Source organism: Clytia hemisphaerica, unplaced genomic scaffold (genome assembly GCF_902728285.1).
Source record: "Clytia hemisphaerica strain Z4C2 unplaced genomic scaffold, Clytia hemisphaerica genome assembly, whole genome shotgun sequence".
Taxonomy (NCBI): Eukaryota; Metazoa; Cnidaria; class Hydrozoa; order Leptothecata; family Clytiidae; genus Clytia; species Clytia hemisphaerica.
Window position 1 is genome coordinate 833456 of NW_027104146.1, and position 22397 is coordinate 855852.

General features: G+C 34.7%; 2 protein-coding genes across 3 annotated transcripts; one reads left to right on the forward strand and one right to left on the reverse strand.

Moving 5' to 3' along the window:
• Nucleotides 1-1471: 1471 nt before the first annotated feature.
• LOC136813865 (kelch-like protein 20) lies at nt 1472-6671 on the reverse strand. Its single transcript, XM_067070357.1, has 2 exons — nt 5192-6671; nt 1472-3405 (listed from the first exon to the last, which is right to left on the reverse strand). Exons 1-2 carry the CDS (start codon nt 6453-6455, stop codon nt 2972-2974), a joined length of 1698 nt encoding a protein of 565 aa, XP_066926458.1. The 5' UTR covers nt 6456-6671; the 3' UTR covers nt 1472-2971.
• A 7656-nt stretch (nt 6672-14327) lies between these two features.
• On the forward strand, nt 14328-22331 carry LOC136813866 (sperm flagellar protein 1-like). 2 transcript variants are annotated; one of them, XM_067070359.1, is made up of 8 exons: nt 14328-14499; nt 14893-15003; nt 16416-16525; nt 17268-17382; nt 18042-18169; nt 18497-18591; nt 19221-19323; nt 20163-20645. In XM_067070359.1, the coding sequence occupies exons 1-8, from the start codon at nt 14385-14387 to the stop codon at nt 20523-20525; spliced, it is 1140 nt and encodes a 379-aa protein (XP_066926460.1). In that variant the 5' UTR covers nt 14328-14384; the 3' UTR covers nt 20526-20645. The 2 variants fall into 2 exon arrangements, with proteins under 2 accessions (XP_066926460.1, XP_066926461.1); XM_067070360.1 differs by lacking the exon at nt 20163-20645 and adding an exon at nt 20801-22331 and having other exon boundaries at nt 14330-14499.
• Nucleotides 22332-22397: the final 66 nt, after the last annotated feature.

Consider the following 22397-nt stretch of genomic DNA (forward strand, 5'->3'; position numbering starts at 1 on the left):
CGAATTGAATTTGAATAACATTTGGTATTTTTCCCTTCGTTCGTTTCCGGTCCCTTTATTATTATTTGACTCATTTTTAACGAACGCCCAAAAACCCGAGCCCGCGCGTTAACAAAACGGTATCCCGGGGGAGGGGGTACTTAGGCAAGAGTGGGAGCTGAGTATGTGCAGACGATAAGTGTCGGATTTTTTACCTTTAAAAGTCTCTCTGAGGGCTGTTGAAATCAGAAAATTTCAAAGTAGTCCCTCTAATAATATATAATATAAGGGTGGGAAATATTCATGTTTTTAGGAAATTTTTTTGATTTCGAGAGAAAATAGACATTTTTCAAAAATCGAAAGGAAAGTTTAAAAAGTCTCTCTAGGGGGCACTTGTTCACTAAAAACTTGGTCTCCCAAAAGGATTGGTTTTTGAGGCCCCGTCTACACATACCCCTCAACTGCGAACCCTAGTACCCCTCTCCTTAGGAACGGTATTAGTCTGTATTATGAAGCGTGTTTATAGTTTAAATTCGCTTTTTCAATGCGTTTTCGTGTTAATGTTGTTACCTGTATTTATCCAATTTTATGGGTCATTCAATTTTATCCATATTCTATAAATTTCAAGGGGGTAAAAGACTGATTTTAGTTCATCCGCCTTCCTTTTAAGGTATGAAAATAATTTTTCCAAGGTTCTTTTTTTGCGATTTTTGCCACTTTCCAGGGGTATCAATATTGATTCCAAGAATATTTGTTGACTTGAAAAGGTTCGTCAACCCCCTGTATGGATATTCCATCCAACAGCCCAATCACTCGATCAGGAGTCTCAATGGTCTAGATGAGCAGAAGCCTATACGTATATATTTTCCTCTGATCTGTGTTTTGTACATTTCTTAAGTACAGTATTATCTTTGCATCACTTGAATTGACAAATAAAAACGAAACGGCTTTAATAAAAACAGATAACGGTACAGTCCAACCGTTACGCCTACAAAGCAATCAAAATGGTTAAAAAAAGGTTGCTATAACAACTTATTGCTTCTTGAAGTAGCATGATGGTAGGCACAAACAATGAAGCACGATTAAAAGCTAACTTAATTAAGCGTTCGCCATCAGATTAAAAGCTTATCGTTGACAGTGAAATCTTTTCATTAAGAAAACAAAATCGCTCTTTTATGATCCGTAGTGCATTATAGTATTTGAACTATTGTGCTAAACTGTGTAGAACAAAACAAACGAATGAATGAATGAGTTATCGAATGAGTGGATGAACAAGCGAGTAAATGACTGAATGTTTCAGAACGAACGAACGAAATTGCACTATTTTTGGGCTTGGGACAATAGAATTTCTATCCCCATTGTGATTTAGATAGAAATTTTCATCCCACTGTGGGAAGAACTCACAACAGGGCTGTGAGGCTGGAATGAACGAATGAATGAGTGGGCTAATGAATGAATAAACGATTAAAGAATGAATGGACGCACGAATCAATGAAATTAAAAGAGATTGAAAAATTTCAGCAAATGAAATATCATCGTATTTGATAATCTTTTTAAAAAATGAGAAAAAAATAGGTAAAAAAGAAAAATTATGTATACAATGAAATGCCGAGTACGTTAAGCGAGCAAAAAAATAAAAAAAGGGAGAAAAAATCTTCGCTAGATTGATATTTTTCCATAAGAATGTTTCTAAAGAGATTTTAACAATAGACCTATTGTGGTGAGACAATAGACCTATTGTGGTGAGACAATAGGTCTATTGTGGTGAAACAAAAGGCGAGTGTATATCCCTTGAATTTTCGCATTTATGATTGAAACATTCATGCTATTACGTCGGCTGAAGTGGACAAAAAGCCGTGTCATTACATAAATTTGTTCTAACCTTAGAAACATTTTTCTTCTTTTCGGTAAGGAGGTTAAAAGCCGCAATACAAAGGGAATTTCTAAGAATTTTTATTTTGACATTATCTTGAAACAGAGTCTTGAAAGGATGTCATTAAAGCTAAAGGCCTAAAGTATTTCGACATGTTTTCAAATTCAATTGTCTCTTCTTCTACTTAAGTTTTTAGCAGTTAAAATAAAACCTTTCCGTTGTTTTAAAGATTTGCAACTGATAGTGAGCAATTAAACACACTTAAAACTCCCTTTGAAAAATTTAAAGGTTAAGTCTATAAAATCTTTTCGAAAAAGTAGGCATCTTTTCAAAGCCTGAGAAAAACTGAACTAAAAATCACTCTTAGAAAAAAAGCTAAAATATTTTTTAAACAAAAATAAAACTAATTTAGTTACAAAAAGAATTGCATTGCTTATTAAAATCTAAATGACAAACCGAAAAAAATAATTTTTTTTATATGTATAGAAAATCAACTAATCTCTCTTGTAAAATAAACTATTTTCAAATATTTACATTACCATCCTCATATAAACAAACGAATTTAAAGCGCTTTTAAATAAACCCCGGTGTCACAGACCCAGTAGCAGCAAAGCCCCACTGGAAAAATTGGCCAAAACATTCTTCCCGCTGGAAAAAAACCCTTAAATTTCAAACCCACTGGAATATTGCCCTACGATTGCATCTCCATCTGAAATTAAGTGGTAAATACTGCACTCTAAAGCCATCCCCACTGGTATTTTAGATTTGGAAATAATAGATTTTCTAATCCCATCGGGATTTCGATAGAAATTTTCATCCCCATTGAGACAAAAAGTTCAACGGGGGCTGCGAGACAGGGGTGTTTAAATATAAAACATTTTTCCAAACTTAAACTTCAAAGCATCGACACAAAAATAAGAAAAAAATTTGGAGAAACAAAGCGGTTTATGCTTTTATTAGGTCCAAGTGAAAAGAATTTTAATTATTACGAAGACTTAATCACTAGCCTTGAGAATTTAAACACGTACTTTGTGTGTTAGACCGAAGTGAGTACAAACAGTTATAAAAGGTGTTCCCGAAAAAGTTTTGCCTCGTTAATAAAAACAAACGTTCATTAATTCACATTACAGCCACGCCACAACCCGCCCTCGCAAAATTCATATTCGCAACACGCTTCCAGCGATTCGTTTCAGGGTTATATGTCTCAACTGAACTCAATCGATTCACGCCATCGAAACCACCCACAACGAAAATATGATTCCCAAGAATTCCCGCCCCACACCACGCTCTTGGTGAAAGCATAGTGGATATAGCGGTCCATTGCATTGTGGCTGGGTTATAACGTTCACAATAATCAAAATATTGATCACTCCCTCGATTCCGCCCTCCAATGGCATAAATGAAATTATCGACAGATAATAGATTGAGACCAGATCTTGCTTTTTCCAGCTCAGCAACAAACTTCCATTCATCTTTATCCGGACAGTAACACTCGACGGACGCGCGGTCAGAATGAACCGTTCGGTCATAACCACCAGCGATATAAATCATTCCTGAGGAAATAGAAAAAAGACAGAAGGTTTAAGAGGAAAATTAGCACAAATTCTAAAACTTCTAGTAGTGAAACACTCCCTTTTAAACTAAAGATTATCATTCAAATCAGTTCAACTAAATAATCATTATAAAAGTAAAAACTTAGCGATTTACTCCTTGAAAGCCTTAGTTGAATCGTAAAGTTTTTAAACTGAGCAATCAGAGAAAAGTGAACGGAAATCAATTTAATTTCAAGTACCATTTTATCATAGAGGAACTTGTACAAGTTAATATAGGTAGTGTTTCCGTAGAACATGGGGATAAATATTGAATAGGGAAATGACAATATTGCTTAAGTAGTAAGTCTGCGACCGCAGTCGGAAGCGACCCGAAGGCTCCTCTTTCGATAAGCTATCTACCTGACGGTAGAAGAGGGCGCCATTTCTTTCTCACTCCTTGCTTAAGAAAGAAGAAAGGCAAGTTCGTTTTTCTCAAGGTAAAGTTTTAGCATTGAAAGATGTATAGCATGAGTAGGTATGACCCTCAATTTCGAATAAAATTAATTCGTTATACTACAAAGACGTCATTCGTAAAGATAACCACATTTCTTTGTAAATAGAACGGTTGAAAGGGTGAAAAAAAGAGAAGATTTGTCGGAAAGGAAATTGTTAATAAGTTTTTAAAACCAAACGATTTTTTTAAATGGTTGAAAAACAAAAGATGACATATGTCAATTAATTAAACAAATACTCATTAAGCCGTTCAAAAATCTTAATTATTTTAATTACAGTAGACATTAAAAAGACATTTCATTTTCCGAACACGTTCAAGAGCGATTCCATTTTAATGCCATGATCTGACCTCGCCATTAGCGCATTTAGAAATATTATAAGTGAATAAAAGATTTTTTAAACGCTTTTTACAGATAAGGTTAATTCGATTAGATTTTAAGATAATAGTTTACATGTTTTAAAACGTTTCATGTGTGCAAATGAAAAGGATTTAGCTGATTTACCAAATTGCATTACACGCTTTTTCTTTTATAAGAATAACTTCTATAAGAATATCAGGGTGAAATTTTGGGTTTAAAACAATAGGCCCATTGTTTAGAACAATAGAAAATAAAGAATAATGCTCACCCTCAACCAAAGTTCTTATAAAAGAAAATGCGTGTGACTGTGTAAACAAATTGAGTTAACAAGGCTAACCTAATAAACTTAACTTTCTGCTGCTATCAGTGTTGACAGCTCCATTTTTCTAAAATCCTACAAAAATGCTTTGTTTTTTGAAAAGCAAAAATCTTCAGAAAAATACACTTTTTTTAAAGCAACAAGGTTCGAACTCGAACTCAGACTTAAATATTTTTACTATCTTGTAGAGGAAAAGCCTTTTAAAATCATTATGATATGATAATTAGGGTAGGTCTTAGTAAATGTTTCCGAACTTAAGCTAGAATGTTCCAGCTCTGAGCCTTAAATCATGTTTGCTTTAAAAAGATGTCTTTACCATGAATTTCAAAAATCAATGAAACCCAATCAAATGCCTGCAACGTGTATACTTATTTTTATTATAACTGCATATTGTAACTACTTTTTTCCCTTTTTTATATGAATCTTAATTTGAAACTGGGTTGTATTTTTTGGTTCTCAAATTGCTTACTTTGATGTCGGCTCTTCCTATCATTGTGAAGCAGAATTCACCAAGTGTTGGATTGTTCACCCACTAATAGGGAATGTGATTTATATACTATAACTTTGTTCTGATAAAAAAATTTTGCAATGATAATTTTCATAACAAAAAACTTACCATCGTGTTCTGTAACACCTGCTCCTGCTCTTCGTTTTTGCATTGATTTCACACGAGTCCAGCGATTTTTCACTTGAGAATAACATTCAACAATATCATAACTTGAAGTCCTATCTTCTCCTCCAAGAGCATAAAGTTTTCCATTGCAAACTACTACAGAAACGAATGAACGAGGCATACTCAACTCACTAACAGCAAACCATTGATGTAAAATAGGATTGTAAGCCTCAACATATTGCAAATAGAGTGTATCATCATGAGGTTCATTTACCGCTCTTTCACCAGCAACTGCATACAAAATACCATTTAAAACTGCTGCACCTACTGCTGTCCTAGCAATGCTCAAACTACATTCTTCATGCCATTGATCCAAATAAATATCATATCTTTCTACTGTACTGAGTTGGCAATACATACTATTCCGTCCTCCGATAGCATAAATTGATTGTGGGAGAGCTCTTGGTGTACATAGATAATCAGGAAGTTTTTCAGGGTTTTCATTCATAACACGAGCAAGTATTAGCTGGCATTTTGTGTCTGATTTAATGAATGAGGCAGCAAACACTTTGTATTGTAAAAATTCCAATGAAAGCAGTGGTACTCTTATACATCGCAGAATTTCAGGTACAAAAGGTAACCTTTTATCAAAGTCATAATAAAGCCAATTTTCAAGAGCATTGTAAACGTCTTCTTCACTTCTGACCTGTATTCTATCACTGCTTAGTAGATTGATAACTTGGTCATATTTCATTTGTAAGAATTCATCATGGTTTATGGTGGCAAGAAAATGTTGATATAAATATTGGGTAGCTGTCTCTTCTAAATCTTTACAGGAGTAAACAGTTGCAAACTCTTTTATACCGATGCAGTTCATGGAATCTAGCTGTTTTTGCAAGAATCTAGAACAAGCAGTCCTTAATCTTTCTATGCTTAATAATGAGGATCCGGCCAAGATTTGTTGCACATTTTCTTGTGTAATCTCAAGTGTTCCTGTGTACGAGAAATCAATGAGGAGTTCCATTGTTTTTTCATCTAAACCATGAATATCGATAACTTTTTGAACACTTTCAAGCATACCATTTGTAAACATGGCCTTCAAATAAGGACTTGTTGCAGCAAGGACAATTTTATGGACATGAAACTCTCTTTTATTCACTTTTAATACAACATCGCAAAGCTTCTGCTCTTTCCTAAGTTCATTCATTGTTTGGAACGATTCTTCTGCAAAATGGTCATTTCGAAAAATTTTCCTCTGAACTCCCATTTCTCCCTTTCAAATACAGCAATTCTTATCGATAACAATCAATAAACATCACAAAATCGAACATACATACACAATTAGATATCCACCCTATAAAATCATATCGAACATAAACATTTACCCAAAACAAAACAGTGTGTTTAGTGTTGTTTGGTCAACTTCTAGCTTGAAAATGGTCATCCGACATCAAACATTTGACGCGAAGCTTTTTGGTTTCACTTACTAAAATAAAAAACAGGGATTTGATCAGTTTACTCTGATTGACGTTTGACCCATGTATTTGTTTACATTCTTCTCGCAAAAGTGCTAACATGGCTGACTTTATTTCATTTTTTTTGTGATATATTTAGCCTTTGTAACCAGAAAAATTGAAAAATTCATACTTTAAAAGGATTCAAATCAATTTTTAATTTTTCAATGTAAGAATTTTTGGTTCTTTTTAAAAATGTTATGAAATTTAAGCAAAGACCTAAAAAGAAATCTTCTTTGCTTCCGAAACCAATGATAAACAAATATGGCAGCTGTGTATAACAACAAAACTATGCTTTCGCTTTCTCAAGATTTCAGCATTTTTTCAGCTCGTGGATTTGATTTCTATTGACGCAGCTATCCTTCTGCTAAACCAATCATCTGCCTGGTCTGTTTTTGTTATTTTTGTTTTATTTTCAGTCTTTTTGCCAAGCCTAGATCACTTTTAAACCACTACTACTGCCATATTTCTAAAACTTTCATTCACCCTTTTTTCCTATTCTTGATATGCGAAAGTGTAAGTCATTTTTCTACTTTAATAGAATAGAATAGAATAGAATAGAATAGAATATATTTTCGCTGCAACACAGCAGGATAACCCCTTACAAAAAAAAATAGATTTCTCTAATACAATGGGGAACCTAGAAGAAACTGAAAAATTATTACAGAACTAAAGAAAAAATGAATAAACGATTATCATGATATTAATAGTGACAACAAAAAAATGAATATAAGAAATATTTTTTATTTTTTATTTTATGACAATTTCTTTGAGTAGTTTTATTTATAAAGTTCTTCCTGTTACACCACCCACCCCCCTCCCACCCCCTCCCACCCTGGGAAAACACACTAAAAGTTCACGCACACAACAAAACAAGAAGAGGCGAAATCAAAGATAATGAAAAGAAATCCCAAATCTGCAAATTTTACAAAAGTGGAACATGCAAGCATGGCCTAAAAGGAAAGGAATGCAACTACACTCACCCTAAAATGTGTCGCAAGTTCACACAACATGGAACAAAGGCAACCAAGAGGATGTAACCTTGGAACTAAATGCAAGGACTTTCATCCAAAAATGTGTTTAGATTCCCTTCGGAAAGAAGAATGCTTTTCAGAATCCTGTCGTTTTGCTCATGTAAAAGGAACAAAAAGACAACCTCCAACTGTGAAAAGTAGTGTAGCGCACAATAACAAACAATCAAACAATAACAAACAAGAGCCTGGTCATTTTTTAGATGTGATTCATCTGTTGAAGGAAGAAATTCTGGAAACACTGGGACAGAAAATCCAAGACATTCAATTTCAAGTACAAAACCTACAACAGACTCATCAATTACCTCAACAACAGACTCACCAAATACCTCCACAACAGACTCACCAAATACCTCCACAACAGACTCATCTGATACCCCCACAAGGACTACCGCTCAGACCACCATTCCAAATCCCTCAACTACCATTCAACCCAATGCAAACATTCCAGTAGTGAATAGCTTTGCATTTTTTAACATACAAGGGCTTTGTCCACAAACAGTACCCAGCAAAGTTCCCTTTATTAAAGATAATGTTTGTAATGAAAACCAACTTTTTGTTGGATTGTCAGAAACTTGGTTTATATAACCATAAAGACGCAGAACTTAAACTTAAAGTAGAAGGTTTCACTCCCTTCCGATGTGATTCAACAAGAAAGAAGAAATCTAGAGGCAGATTTACTGGTGGAGTTTGTTTTTATGTCAGGGATGATATTGCAGCTTCATGCGAAAAAATCTATTCTCACTCCTCGCCCAGTGTACAACTTCTTTGCCTATACTCAAGCATCGAAAATCTGGCTATCCTGGTAGTCTACCGACAACCTGACGACAAAGCAAATGGTAATCCTTCAACCGCAAATGATTTTATCATTCCTATCAATGGTGTGTAAAAAATGCACTTTCAAAGTTAGAAACCGTACCAAATATCATTTTTTGGAGGTGATTTCAACCCTTCCAAAAGCAACTTGGCCTGAGGGCCTTCCAAAATCAGGATGTACTATCAACAACCGTCTTATTCTAAACTCTTTGAATCAGTTTTGCAACGAATTCTTCATGTCACAATATATCGATTTGCCAACACACAAGGACGGAAATACATTAGACCTTGTTTTCACTAACAACAAACAAATAATACACAGCTACACAACAGTACCTGTATTGCAAAGCACATCACATCACGAAATTGTACTAGTATCAACAACTCTGAAAGTTCAAAACTCCTTTCTGGACGACGATCAACAAGAGCCACGCACAAAATTCAACACACTGAATTATTTTGCTGATGACATTGATTGGGAAACTATTAAAGATGATCTCAAATATGTCAACTGGCCAAGTGAGTTCAATACTGAAGACCCAGATGTTATTTTGGAAACCTTTAACAACATATGCTACAGAATATGCGAAAGCAGAGTTCCCGTGAAGGCCAAGACCACATCAAAAACGAAATCAAAAGCTGAGAGATACCGTCACTCTCTTACAAAAAGAAGAAGAAAAATTACAAAAAAACTTTTACACACCAACTCCAAATCCAAGAAAGATAAGATAAAAGATGAACTTTTACAAATTGAGAAAAAACTTCAAAAAACTCAAAAATTTTAATGAGTCAAAGCGTCACGTGGAAAGCAAAGTGATTGACTCAATTAAAAAGAATTCAAAATAATATTTCTTTACCTATGCAAAAAAGAAATCGAAAATTCGGTCTAATATCGGACCCCTATTGAATTGCAATGAAGAACTTACACAAAGAAGCAAAGAAATGGCTGATCTCTTAGCCGACCAATATGCTAAAGTGTTCAGTAAACCAAAGCAACCACAACCACAACCTAACCAAGACAAAACAAACGTCAAGATTGATGAGATTAACATAACAGAAGACTCCATCGTTAAAGCAATAAATGAGCTGTCTCCATCATCTTCTGCAGGACCTGATGGATTTCCAGCTATGTTTCTCAAAAAATGCAAAGATGAGTTATCCGTTCCACTGTGTTTACTCTGGAAGAAAAGCCTAGAAATAGGTCTTGTTCCAACTGAACTGAAAAAATGCACCATAACACCAATTCACAAAGGAGGAAGCAGATCTCTGGCTGCCAACTACAGACCTGTTGCACTCACCTCGCATGTGATAAAAATTTTCGAGAAAATATTGAGAAATCATATTGTAAATCACATGAACAACAATGACCTTTTCAATCCAAACCAACATGGTTTCAGAAGTGGGAGATCCTGCCTTAGTCAGCTTCTCAAGCAACACGACCTCATTCTTGACATATTAGATGAGGGTTTGAATGCAGATGTTGTTTACCTTGATTTCTCAAAGGCTTTCGACAAAGTCGATCATGCAGTTGTACTTGGGAAATTAAAGCAATTGGGTATATCCGGACCAATCCACAGATGGATTGAATCATTCCTTACTGAAAGATATCAAACAGTAATAGTAAATGGTGTCAAGTCCAAAGCCCAGAAAGTAATTTCAGGAGTCCCTCAAGGCAGTGTATTGGGACCTCTTATATTTCTAATATTGATTGGTGACATTGATGAAAAAGTACTGTACTGTATATTGAAATCATTTGCTGATGATACACGTGCCACCAAATCAATCAAAAACACAAAGGATGTTGAAATTCTTCAAAAAGAACTAGAAAAAGTCTATGACTGGACTGAAGAAAACAACATGAAACTAAATGACACAAAGTTTGAACTTCTACGCTATGGTCCAGATGAAGAAATAAAAAACCAAACTCACTACAAATCCCCTTCAGGAGAAAATATCGAAAGGAAGAAATTTGTGAAGGACCTGGGAGTACTAATGTCAGATGATGCTGTCTTTACACATCAAATAAATTCAGTCATTGAGAAAGCAAAAAACTTGATTTCCTGGATTCTGCGGACTTTCTCTTCGCGTTTACCCCAACTAATGATTACTCTTTACAAATCATTGGTTATTCCAGTCATTGAATATTGCTCAGTCCTATGGAGTCCAAGTGCTGTCAGTTCTACCCAAAGATTAGAAGAAATCCAAAAATCATTTCTCAAAAGAATAACTGGCACTCCAAAAAACTATTGGGATTGTCTGAAAAAGCTAAAACTTTACTCACTTCAAAGAAGAAGGGAGAGATATCGGATCCTGTATACATGGAAAATAGCTGAAAATCTGGTTCCAAACATCAACAATAAATTTCAATTCAAGGAACTCCCAAGATTGGGAAGGATGTGTGTTCGCACCCATAGTTCAAAACTACATGATAGCACGCTTGTTGTGCAAGGTGCTAAGTTATTCAATTCAATGCCCAAGAGTATTAGAGATATGAAGAATGTTACAGTCGAAAAGTTCAAAAACTCTCTAGACAGACACCTCAGTTCGATCCCAGACGAGCCACATATCCATGGTTACACAGGGTGCAGGAGAGCCGACTCTAACTCCATTCTTGACATGAAAACTGTTTAGTTGCCGACATCCTTCCTTTATTCAGGTTTGATGGATGCAGCATTGTGGTGTGAAGCAGAAAGTTTCTTGCCAGAGCATGAAGCTCGAAGACAACCAAAAGTAACCAAAAGTAAGTAACACACAATACACGCACACATACACACACACACAAAGATTATTCGTCTTCAGCTTTGTATTTGTCTAAATAGAATTTTGTAGCTAAAGATTTTAGTTCATCAGTATCAAGGTTGTGAAAATCAGTGTCAGGATGATTTATTAGTGACTCATTCCATTGTTTTGACGAAAGACGAGAGAAAGAGTTAAGTCCAAAATTTGTGGTTTTGACCGTTGAAAGTTTTAGTAGTTTAATAGCTTTGCCCCTGGTGCCAGTTTTGTGATCAATTTTATCAAAATTAAGTGTTGATAATGATAGGACATCAGATGGAAGATTACCCTGGAGGTATTTTTGAATAAATAAGATATTCATTACTTTCACCTGATCAAAGATTTTGAGTAATTTAAGCTCAGCAAACAGGAGAGTGGCAGAAGTTCTTGGCTCACTAAAGGTCATGAGTCTTAGTGCAGTGTTTTGAAGAGTAAGAATTCACAGTAGAAGTCACAAAATCGTGAAAAATATTGCCTACTTTAACTTTCAAATCATGAATGCTTGTTGGTGTTGTTGAAATACACATTATTTGCGCTTCTTTGATGCAAGTAACCATTCAAATAATATTTATTTGACATATTTTGAGTATTGTTTAGAAATATTTCGCGAATGAGGCGGACACGATCAATAATATGAGACCAATTTTGGCCTACTTGTGGACATATTTTTTCCTTGCTAAGATTAAGTTCAATTTTTGCCAAAATTGTTAAAAATTTATCATTTTCGTGTCCAAAATGCTCTCTCATGAAATTGTCTAAAATCTAATTTAAGTAATCCATCGATCACATATTGATCCGTCATCGAGCCGTTCCGATGATCGATCCTATCGAGCGCGGACGTCTGGCCGATGGGACTTAATTTCGCAGATTTTCGCGGATAACACCCCAAATCCGCGAAATCTGCAATATTTAATCCCCGCGAAAGTTTATCCCATTAAAGTAGCGGAAACACCCTAAAAAAGCCGGGATTTAACCTCTCTCTGTTACTAAAAATAGAAACACAGAGGTCAAAAACCGGCTTTTTTGGGTGCTTCCGTTAAAAAATATGACGTCATCTTGACTTAAGCATATCAAGAATAACGATATAGAGATAGGCGCTAGCGTTTTCAGGATATGGGCATTGCTCTTGTTTTGAATATATTGAATTTCTCTGGACACATTCCAAGCACATTGAGGTTTGATGGAACAATAGAGAGTTTCGAAACCTAAGCCAATCAGATGTCAGCTAGCTCTAAAGCTCTAAAACAGCATCTAATAACATGAAAACCAGAATATGATTCTTTAATGGGAATCAAAACTATAAAGTGCACTTACAAACATCAATATATCAGATCTAACAAAATTAATAACGGCACTGTCATCATTGACAACAAAACAAAGGATTTTCTGTCAAGAGTCTTGTAAACATTCCAACAACTTCCATCAAAATGATCTGTCACAGCTGAGTCTACCTTTTTTAACACCGTCCGAGGATTGAGCCGAGAACGCCCGCAGAACGGCTGCAGTCTACCACGGGCTCCTGCGCGGATGAAAAGTTTAATCTGTCAATCATTTGCTCAGCGAAGAGTACGCAAAGCGATTCTAGGCTTAGTATTCAATTATCATTATCCTTTTATTTTCATTCCTAGAACTTTTGCAAAAAAAAAGGAAAAATAGAAAAGTTGTATTTTTTACTGCTCTATTCACATACTCTTGGGTGCCTAATAAACATACATGTACGTTTATTTTTTCGTGTCAAATTTCCCGCCTGTACGAACCTTATTAGGACCTGTAGGTTTATTCCCTCCTGTACGTTTATTCCCTCCTGTATGTTTATTATTTTTGACCCAATATCGCTCTATTCATACTGGAAAAATTTTTTAAGTAAGACACGTTTGAAAGTCCGTTAATTACATTTGAACGTATTGTGGAAGATTTCGAATGTTACATGAGTAAATTTGAATATTTTGCTATAAATTTGAGCGTTTGATTTGAATTTGAAAGTTCAAATCAAAACAAAATGTACTTTTATTTATTTTAGCTCTGATTTCTCGCCTGTACGTTTATTTCAGCCTGTACATTTATTATTCAATTTTATTCCCCCCCCCCTGTACGTTTATTTTGGTATCTATGCATTTATTAGGCACCCAAGAGTACTGAATTTGAAAGATCTTCTATGTGGCATTTTTTTGCAAACTTCAAAAAACTGATTTTTGTCCCACCTTTGTGGGACCTTGGCTTAAGTGCTTGTGTGCAGCATAGGGTACAAAAGTCCAAATATGCGCTTCCTGTAAGTGTTTATTTGAAACATTTGTTTATTTTTAACTTCTTTTGTTTCAAATTTCTATTATGTTCAATCATGGTGTCCTCCAGGTTTTTAGCTCCCCCCATCTGGGGCCTAAAACCCATATCGTACTGCCATCTTATTTTCTCTTTTTTTAATGAAAGCTTAATTTTCAAGTGTGACTAACTGAAACTGAGGACTGAAATGAGAATTGAAGAATTCAGGACTAATAAGGCCATTTTCTGACTATCATGACTAAACTGATAAAGAAGCTCACAAAACTCTTCTACTACAGAACATAAATCATCTTGAATCACCCAATAGACCGTTTAGCAGTCTCGCTATCTCCATAGTGTACCACCACAGAGGTAGTAGGTAAAAATGCGCACTTTAGTACTACTGGCAGGTAAGAGGAATGTAAACATTGTCAATTTTTCTCTTTCCTTTAAAGATAATGATTTAGATATTTAAACATGATTAAGTCTGAAGTCTTATTTAAAACAATACAACTGAGGTGACATCACTGCGCATCTGAGACCATGAAAATGTACTTTCACTGTTAGCAGGTTTTTCTTAATTTCTTAATTTGATTCTGACACCAATTTGAGGACTAAGATAGTGCTTCTTCAGTGCAATCCAAACTCCTTATCGTTGCATCATCAAGTTTATTTATTGTGCTGGAATAGGATTGCCCACATTTTCAAGCAAATCTTGCTCCTAGAGACAATTTTACTCCAGCATATTTTTATTGTTTTTATTATTTTGAACAGTTTTGAACTATAAAAAAGTTAAACAAAATGGCGGAGGATGATGTCTTAGATGAAGATGCATTACAACAAATTTACACATGGATAGATGAAGTGCCATTGTCACGCCCAAAGAAAAATATTGCACGTGATTTTAGTGATGGAGGTACAATTTTATCTTTCCTTTCACAAGAAAGATTTTTTGTCTGGATTTTCCTCTTCTAAAGGCTCTCGTGTCTCCAAAAATCTTGAAGCATAATATTATTTTATTACATGAACAATTGCCACCAGATTACTAAATGTTATTGAAAATAATATAAAAAAATAATTCATAAAACATGTATTTCTGGTGAAACGGAGACAAGAGAAATGCATGCCGTTAGTAATATAGTTAGACTCTTTTCACATACGTTTTAAAGGGAAGAAACTTCTGCTGGAAGAACTTTTTGAAAACAAATTTTTGCTTTTTTTTGATAAATCCGCAAAATTAAATTCTGCAAAAATTTGTTCCTGCGAAAATATCTTCCCTTGGTAAAGGTACATTTGGAATCTTTTTCAGTTTTGATTGCTGAAATAATACACCATTATTTACCGAAGATGGTAGACCTTCACAACTATTCACCAGCGCATGCTACAGCAAAGAAAATGGATAATTGGAATGTGTTAGGAAGTAAGAGTTTTATTTTTATGTTTATTTACCTTTATAGTGATTCTTTTTTGGACCTACCTCCGGGTACCCCGGTGGAGGTCCTTTAAATTAACCCATGTCCGTTCGTCCGTTCGTCCGTTCGTTCGTCTGTTGCCAGCTTTTCTCGAGATTGGCTCATTAGTTTTTTCTGATTTTTTGCACAATGATGCAAAATGGCGTTGCCCAAAATGTGACGGAGCCCGATTTTCGGGAAAAAATTTTTTCCGGCCGAAAATGCCGGAAATATGCCGGAAAAACTGGTTTTTTGGCACTTTCTCGAGATTTTATCATTAGTTTTTTCTGATTTTTTGCTCAAAGATGCATATTAACAATGCCCAAAACATGGCTGAGTCCGATTTTTGAGAAAAAAATTTTTCCGGCCGAAAATGCCGGAAATATGCCGGAAATCGCCGTTTTTCTGGATTTTCATTGGACTTTTTCCTTATAATTGGTTGTTTTTTCATTCAAAAACATTATTAATAGCAATGCCCACCATCAAGCATGTTTCAATTTTCAATAAAATTGATTTTTGAAGCCGGAACTATTCAAAAATCGCCGGAACAACCTATTTTCGCCGGAAAGACAGTATTTCTTGAATTTCTCGAGCTGTACTTTATATTTTTTTTATGAAATTTTGCACACTGATGCAAAAGGACAATACCTAAAATGTGACGGGGCCCGATTTTCGAAAAACATTTTTTCCGGCCGAAAATGCCGGAAATATGCCGGAAAAACCGGTTTTTTTGACATTTTCTCGAATTTTCATCCTTACTTTTCTCTGATTTTTTGCAGAATGATGCGTATTCGCAATGCTCAAAACATGACCGAGTTCGATTTTTGAGAAAATGTTTTTTCCGGCCAAAAAAGCCGGAAATTTTCGTTTTTGCAGATTTTCATTGGATTTTTTCGTTTTAGTCTTTGTTTTTTTCAAACAAAAACATCATTTATAAGAATGTCCACGATTAAGCATGGTTCAATTTTCAATGAAACTGATTTTGGTACAGGAACTTTTTAAAAATCGCCAGAACAGCCGAGAATCGCCGGATTCCATGAATTTCTCGAGTTGTTCTCGTATTATTCTGCATTTTCATACTATTGTTCTCATTTTTCAATTGTCTTATTACATCAATCTTCAGGTAGGTCCATTCAGCATGTAGCTTGTTCTTCTTTTTTTTTACTTTTTATGGAAAATTTTCACGTGGGCCAAATTTCACAAAACGGTCTCTTTTTCACCAAATTCTTTTTCATTTTCCTAGGTCCTAGCTTTGGACAAAAAAATACTAAGCTGTCATTATAATACTTTATTCTAGATGTGACTCATGAAGTTTAATTTTAATTCTTATATGCCACCCCTATTTAAAAACTTCCTTAGGCAATTATTCTTTTTTCAAAAGGAAAATGCTTCAATAAATTGAATTTCAATGTAAAAGATGGCCTGATCAAAGGAGCTGTCTTTGCTGAACCTGGTGCTGTGGAATTGATTCTGAGAGATCTGAGACTTTGTGTAAGTTGAATGTTTTTCAAAATTATATGATTCAGTGCTGCAAATAGGGAAATTTCAGTTGGCCGGAAATTTTTCGAGTGTAACGAGAGGGGGTCTGGCGGAACCATCTTTGTAGTCTGTTATTACAGATCGACTTATTGGATTATTAGATTTGCTAAACACCTATTTTAATGAAGCGCTATAAGTATTAATCTAAGCCTCTAATCTTCAAATTTTAAACGGACAAAATAAAAAACTGAGCTTCAGAATGGCCGGTAGAAACTATGAAATGACCGGTAATTACCGGTCACCGGCCGTTATTTGCAGCACTGTGATTATTATTCCTAAATCAAGGCTTTAAGTTTTTACTCCTCAGGAAAAAGAGATTATGGGTTGTGTTGTGTCATATATCAAACGAATGCTTGAATATTTAATTTTTCTCGCTTTTTAATGTGACTGTACTGTACTGGTGTCTTAAGGGCTACAAATACAGACAAAATATTTTGTCAGACAAAAAATTGGTGAGTTGTGAGTGTTAACAGTATATTGTAAAGTGCTTACAATATATTGAAAAGGTGTTTACAATATTCTTCCAGCTCGATTTACAACATTCCAAAATAGGGTGATTGTTTACATAGGAAATTCCACCTTCTAATAGACTATCTGATTGTTTACTTCGCACATTACGGATCGCAAACCATATTACCAATTATTGTTCGGTCTAAGTAGCCCTTTAGGTTAAAATTTTTCTTCTTTGCTCCAGATTGACACATATGCAGCACGAAAGAAAGCGCAAGCCATGATGGAAAAACACCAAATACACGATGAGTTATCTAACAGTACAAATAGTTATGAAGGAACCGGTCAATACCAACCAGGTCTGTATAATTGAGATCATTTATTGAAAGAAAATAGTACCCTAATGGAAGAACTACTCTGTGTGTCAATTTATAACTCCACGAAATTTTCCGTTTAAATTTTTTTTTCACCCACATTGAGTAGTGTTAAAAAAACTCCGATCAAAAATTTTGCTTGACCGTGCGAGAATCGGGATTAATCGATTGAACTGTTGGCTTGTCCTATTGGTTATACAATTTTTTTCAAAGCTTTTGTTAATCTGATGAGCTATCTGAAAAAAGTTTAAAAATTTCTATACTAAACGTCTAAATCTCTTCCTAGGCGAGACCAATTTTATTTATTGTTCTACGGGAAGATCTTCAGTAAAAATGTGGGTCGGTCTATTGGTATAATGAAAATAAATTTCTTAAAATCTAGGGTCGGAAAGTCCATCCAGCTTTTCAAATTCGATAATTAATTTTTCGATTTTGGAAAAAACAGGGTCGGTCGGACCCGTAGAACATAAAATTAGTTTGGTCTCGCCTTAACCAATACAAATGTTTACCGTGTAAAGTATCTTTAGAAAAACTGAACATGAAGTTGAGTGTTTTCATAATTTTACAAATCCTTGAACTCAAAAAAACTTTAGAAAGTTTCTCCCTTAAACTCGGTGACAAAACTAAAACGTTTTCTCTCGAAGGCTATGAAGGATATCAGTATGAACCACAAGTTTCAACCCAACAAGAAGCATACCACTCACAACAACAACCTCCACAATCTAATGGTCATTCACTGAACGAACATGGCCCGTATAACTATCAAAGTCAGGTAATATTTAATTTGAAACTTCATTTCAAAACCTATTTTACAGATAATTTTGATTTTTGTTACTATCTTGTGATACTGAGTGAAAAAGCCATTATTTTCAAGATGTTATGTTTTCAAACGTTATGGACTATATTTGATTTGATTTGGTCGAAGTTTTAGGCAAGGGGAAATTCCACTAGTCAGTTTTTTAAAGATTCAAAGTTTTTTTTGTAAGTTCAATAGCCAATTAGAAGAAAATATTCTGTTCTTTTTAAAATATACTCGCTTTAGAGAACTCGTTTAAATTTTGTAATTTTGTACTGTATTTTAATTTTCTTACACATACAGCCACACGCGGTACAAAGCCCTCAAAAAGCAGACAAACCATCGCCTCAACATCGTAAACCTGTCACGCAAGTTTCCAAATACTCCAAACCTAAAAGGTATGGACTGGTATTATTTTTTGTATCCGTTAAAAATTTATTTGCGTTCATCTATCAACCCTTTCGTGGCGCGATATGCTTTTTAGGGGACTGGTAATGAATTTGCAAAGAAGTTTTTCTCGGCGCACGGCATTTTTAAACTACTTCTAAAACAAACCAAGCAAACTCCCGCCAAAACTTTTACTTCATTTCGAGAGACATTTCCCTAAGTTTCTGAGGTGGAGTGCAAACTAATTTTAGCATTCGAATGGCTTAATTTAATTGACGTAGCTTTCTCACAGGGTATCTAACATATCTTTCACAAGATTCCTTCTGAACTTGTGTTTTCGATACAGTCGTCACAAGAAATTTTACTTGTAAATTCAATGTCAGTCTCCTAAAAAGCTGACCGCACCGCTAAGGAATTTTGATAGATATGCAAGGCTTATTATTGAAATACTTATGTTTATACAGTCGAGTTTCTATAATTTGAACTTACACGGGGAACACAAATATGTTCGATTTAAGACAATTTCGAGTTATGAATTAGGGTTTGTAAGGCATCTATACCTAAAGAAACGAGAAAATTTGTTCGAGTTTTTAGGAGGCTTTCGATTTGAGACTCTATTGTATTTTTTCACAATTTACAGGAGAGATTCAGACAATGAGAAAGGTAACGGACAACAAGAGAATTTGAGGATTGCTTTGGAAGAAAAAGAACAAGCTTTGTTGGCTTCACAAGAAACTGTACAGGTATACCAACTTTGTTACTTCTAGTTAGCTCAGCTTCTTAGACCATGTTATAGGGTGTTCCAAAAAAAAAGTCCTGATTCAAAACGCGACCACAAGTAGAAATATTTTAATTAAAGAGAGAAACTAGACATACACAAACAAAATTTCTTCTGCTTGAAGTCGTGTTCTCACACAGGACTTTTATTCCGGGACACCCTGTATATGTAGAAAATATTTGTGTGCTTGCGTATTTTAATAAGATGCAATCATTAATATCTTTTGCTTTGTATGAAAGAGCATAAAAAATAGTTTATTACACAATTGATTTTTTAATTATGTTTATGACGTTTCTGTTTCATTAGAACCACTTAAGTGTCAATTACTGTTTTGTGTTAAAGAGAGAAGCTAACACACAGAGATCTTTCTACTTGTAGTTGTGTTCTGACACAGGACTTTTCCGGGACACCCTGTATATCATGAAATAATGAAAGTCTTTTTAAATGAGTCTGTATTAATCATAGCCTTTTTGTTGGGGGTAATTTGGCTCATTTGAGTTGGGTACCTTAAGGGAAGAAATATTCGCGGAAAGAAATTTTCGCGGAATTTTAAAAAACCGCGAAATTAAATTCCGCAAAAATTTCTTCCCTTAAGGTAAGTCAAAAGTGATCCCACAGTGGCTATAAAGAGCGTGAGTGAGATCAAAATAAACAATATAACATATGATATCTTATAATAACTAATTTTTGGGCTGCAAAAAAATAGTTCTTGCCAAAATTAAAAAAAACCGCTTCCTCGCTATAAGTTTGAACTATTTAAGGACTTTAGTTAAAACTTGAACTTTATAAAAATTTCCATTTCAGATTCTTCAAGATAAAGTGAAACACTTGGAACATCTTGTACAACTAAAAGATTTAAAAATAATTGAACTAAATGATGAACTAACCTCATCAAATCAACCCCGCCCTTCTTACCAACCCCCAACTCGACAACCGCCCTTATACACCCCAAATTCCACCCAATACGCCTCAACACACCCATACAGTCCTAACACAACTCAATATGTTCCGAACACACCTAATTTAGACCAATATTCACCGAGTCCTGCTTCTCAACCTAATGCACCAACTACAGTCCAGTATATCCCTTCCCAGTACGTACCGCCCTCCTCTGTAAACCCTCACGCCCAAGACCACCGGGCTTTCAGAGCCTCTTATAAATATTGAAACCTTTAAAACCTTCATAAACTTGAACTATCAAAAAACAGACTACACCCACCTCTAAAATTATTTTAATATTTGTAAAGATAAATCTTTGGTAAGTATAAGTAAAGTAAAATGAAAATAAACTCATTGATAAAATTTTAGCATAAAAACTCAAGTCAATTTAAGTATTTTAAAATACCGAGATACTGTAATTATTTTTAAAGTAAAAAAAAAAAACGATCTCATTTGTTTCAATATAATATGATTTTTTTCAACGTTTCACCATTTGATAACAGATTCTTCAAGCAAAAATTCGTCGTCTTGAGCATTTACTTCATTTGAAAGACTTACGTTTGAACGAAATCAAAAAACAACTTCCGCCTTCCGCCCAAAGCCAAATTACATCCGCCCAACCACAACCCTTACACCCTGGAGCAGCACCTATGTTACCCGGAGCTTATAGACATTTACATCCTCAGCAAATTCATCCGGGCGGTCCCCCGCCCTCTCAACAATTTCCCATCCGTCCACCATTACCGCAAATTCCGAGACCGCCCGGTAACGAAGAATATCGGAAATACCCAAGATGAGCATTTTTTGAAATGGTGTTAATACAAATGAAAAATTAAGCACGTTGGAGAGTGAATAGTGCATTCGATGAAGCCATCCTGAACAGTCGCACAACCGGAGAACGAAGACATTTAACATCATTATTGTGGCTTCATTGGCTTGAAATTTCGAGTTTCATTTATATCAATACTATTATAGAGTATTGTGTCGAAAAGCTACGAGGAATTTAGATTGACATAGTTAAGGTTGATTTACATATATGCTGGGATCACACAGTATATTTCACTTATAGACATATTGATAAAAGTCTGAAACTTGTTAAAACTCGGATTTATAGATCAATATAGCATTAATATGGACAATATGGAATCAAGTAAAACCATGTCGAATCAAGTTAGACCATGTCGAATCATCTTCTTAAGAATTTAAATATTGGTATGCTTATAAATTTGTGCACGCAATGAAAAGATGTTAATTGAATACACTCATTTTGTTTTATAAGCATACGGTAAATTTCGGCTGAAGCTCACTATGCTTAAGTGAAGCTCAATTTTGAGCCTCGACTTATGCTTAACCTTATGCTTGGTAAAAATATTATGAAGAGGGGCGGGGTAAAAATTTTTGCAAATTTTCCCCTCTTTAATCTTGAGAAAAATGAAGATATTCTATTGTTTTCAAATGTTTACCATATAATTTCGAATCTTTTGTTGTGTGTTCATGTTTCAAATACAGACTGCTACACTTCTGAAGTTTTGGAAATTATGATTCTAAAAATTTCTTTGGCTGAGCCTCAAGGTATGCTTAGCATATGCTTAATTTTTCTGGAAATTTGAGCTTCAGTATGCTTATAAACGTTATGCTTATAAAACAAAATGAGTGTATCTCCCTGGTCGGGTAGTTGGCTTGTTTTTGAATTTCGAGGTTGATATTTTTTTCCCATTATTTTTTGATCACATGATTAAAATCTGCGTCAGAGAAAGAGAGGTCAATAATTAAATTGTTGTGGAAGCTGCATTGACATTCTTACAGACAAAAAAAATTGCCGTTGGTTCCTTTACCTCTAGTTTAGACGGCCCACTTTTCGCCCTGCCTATTCTAATTGTGAATTAAAATGGGCATAAAGTGGGCTGAAGCGCCCAAAATCCTCCTATGCAACTGAAATCCATTTTCCACGAATAATTTATTTTGTAAATACCTTCTTTTTTTTTAATACAATGATGTAATGCTAAGATTGTAAGATATGTTAATTATATATGATGATTTGCACTTTTTTTATACTTTTTATGATGATAAATTATAAATGTCTGGTTGAATGAATGTTGG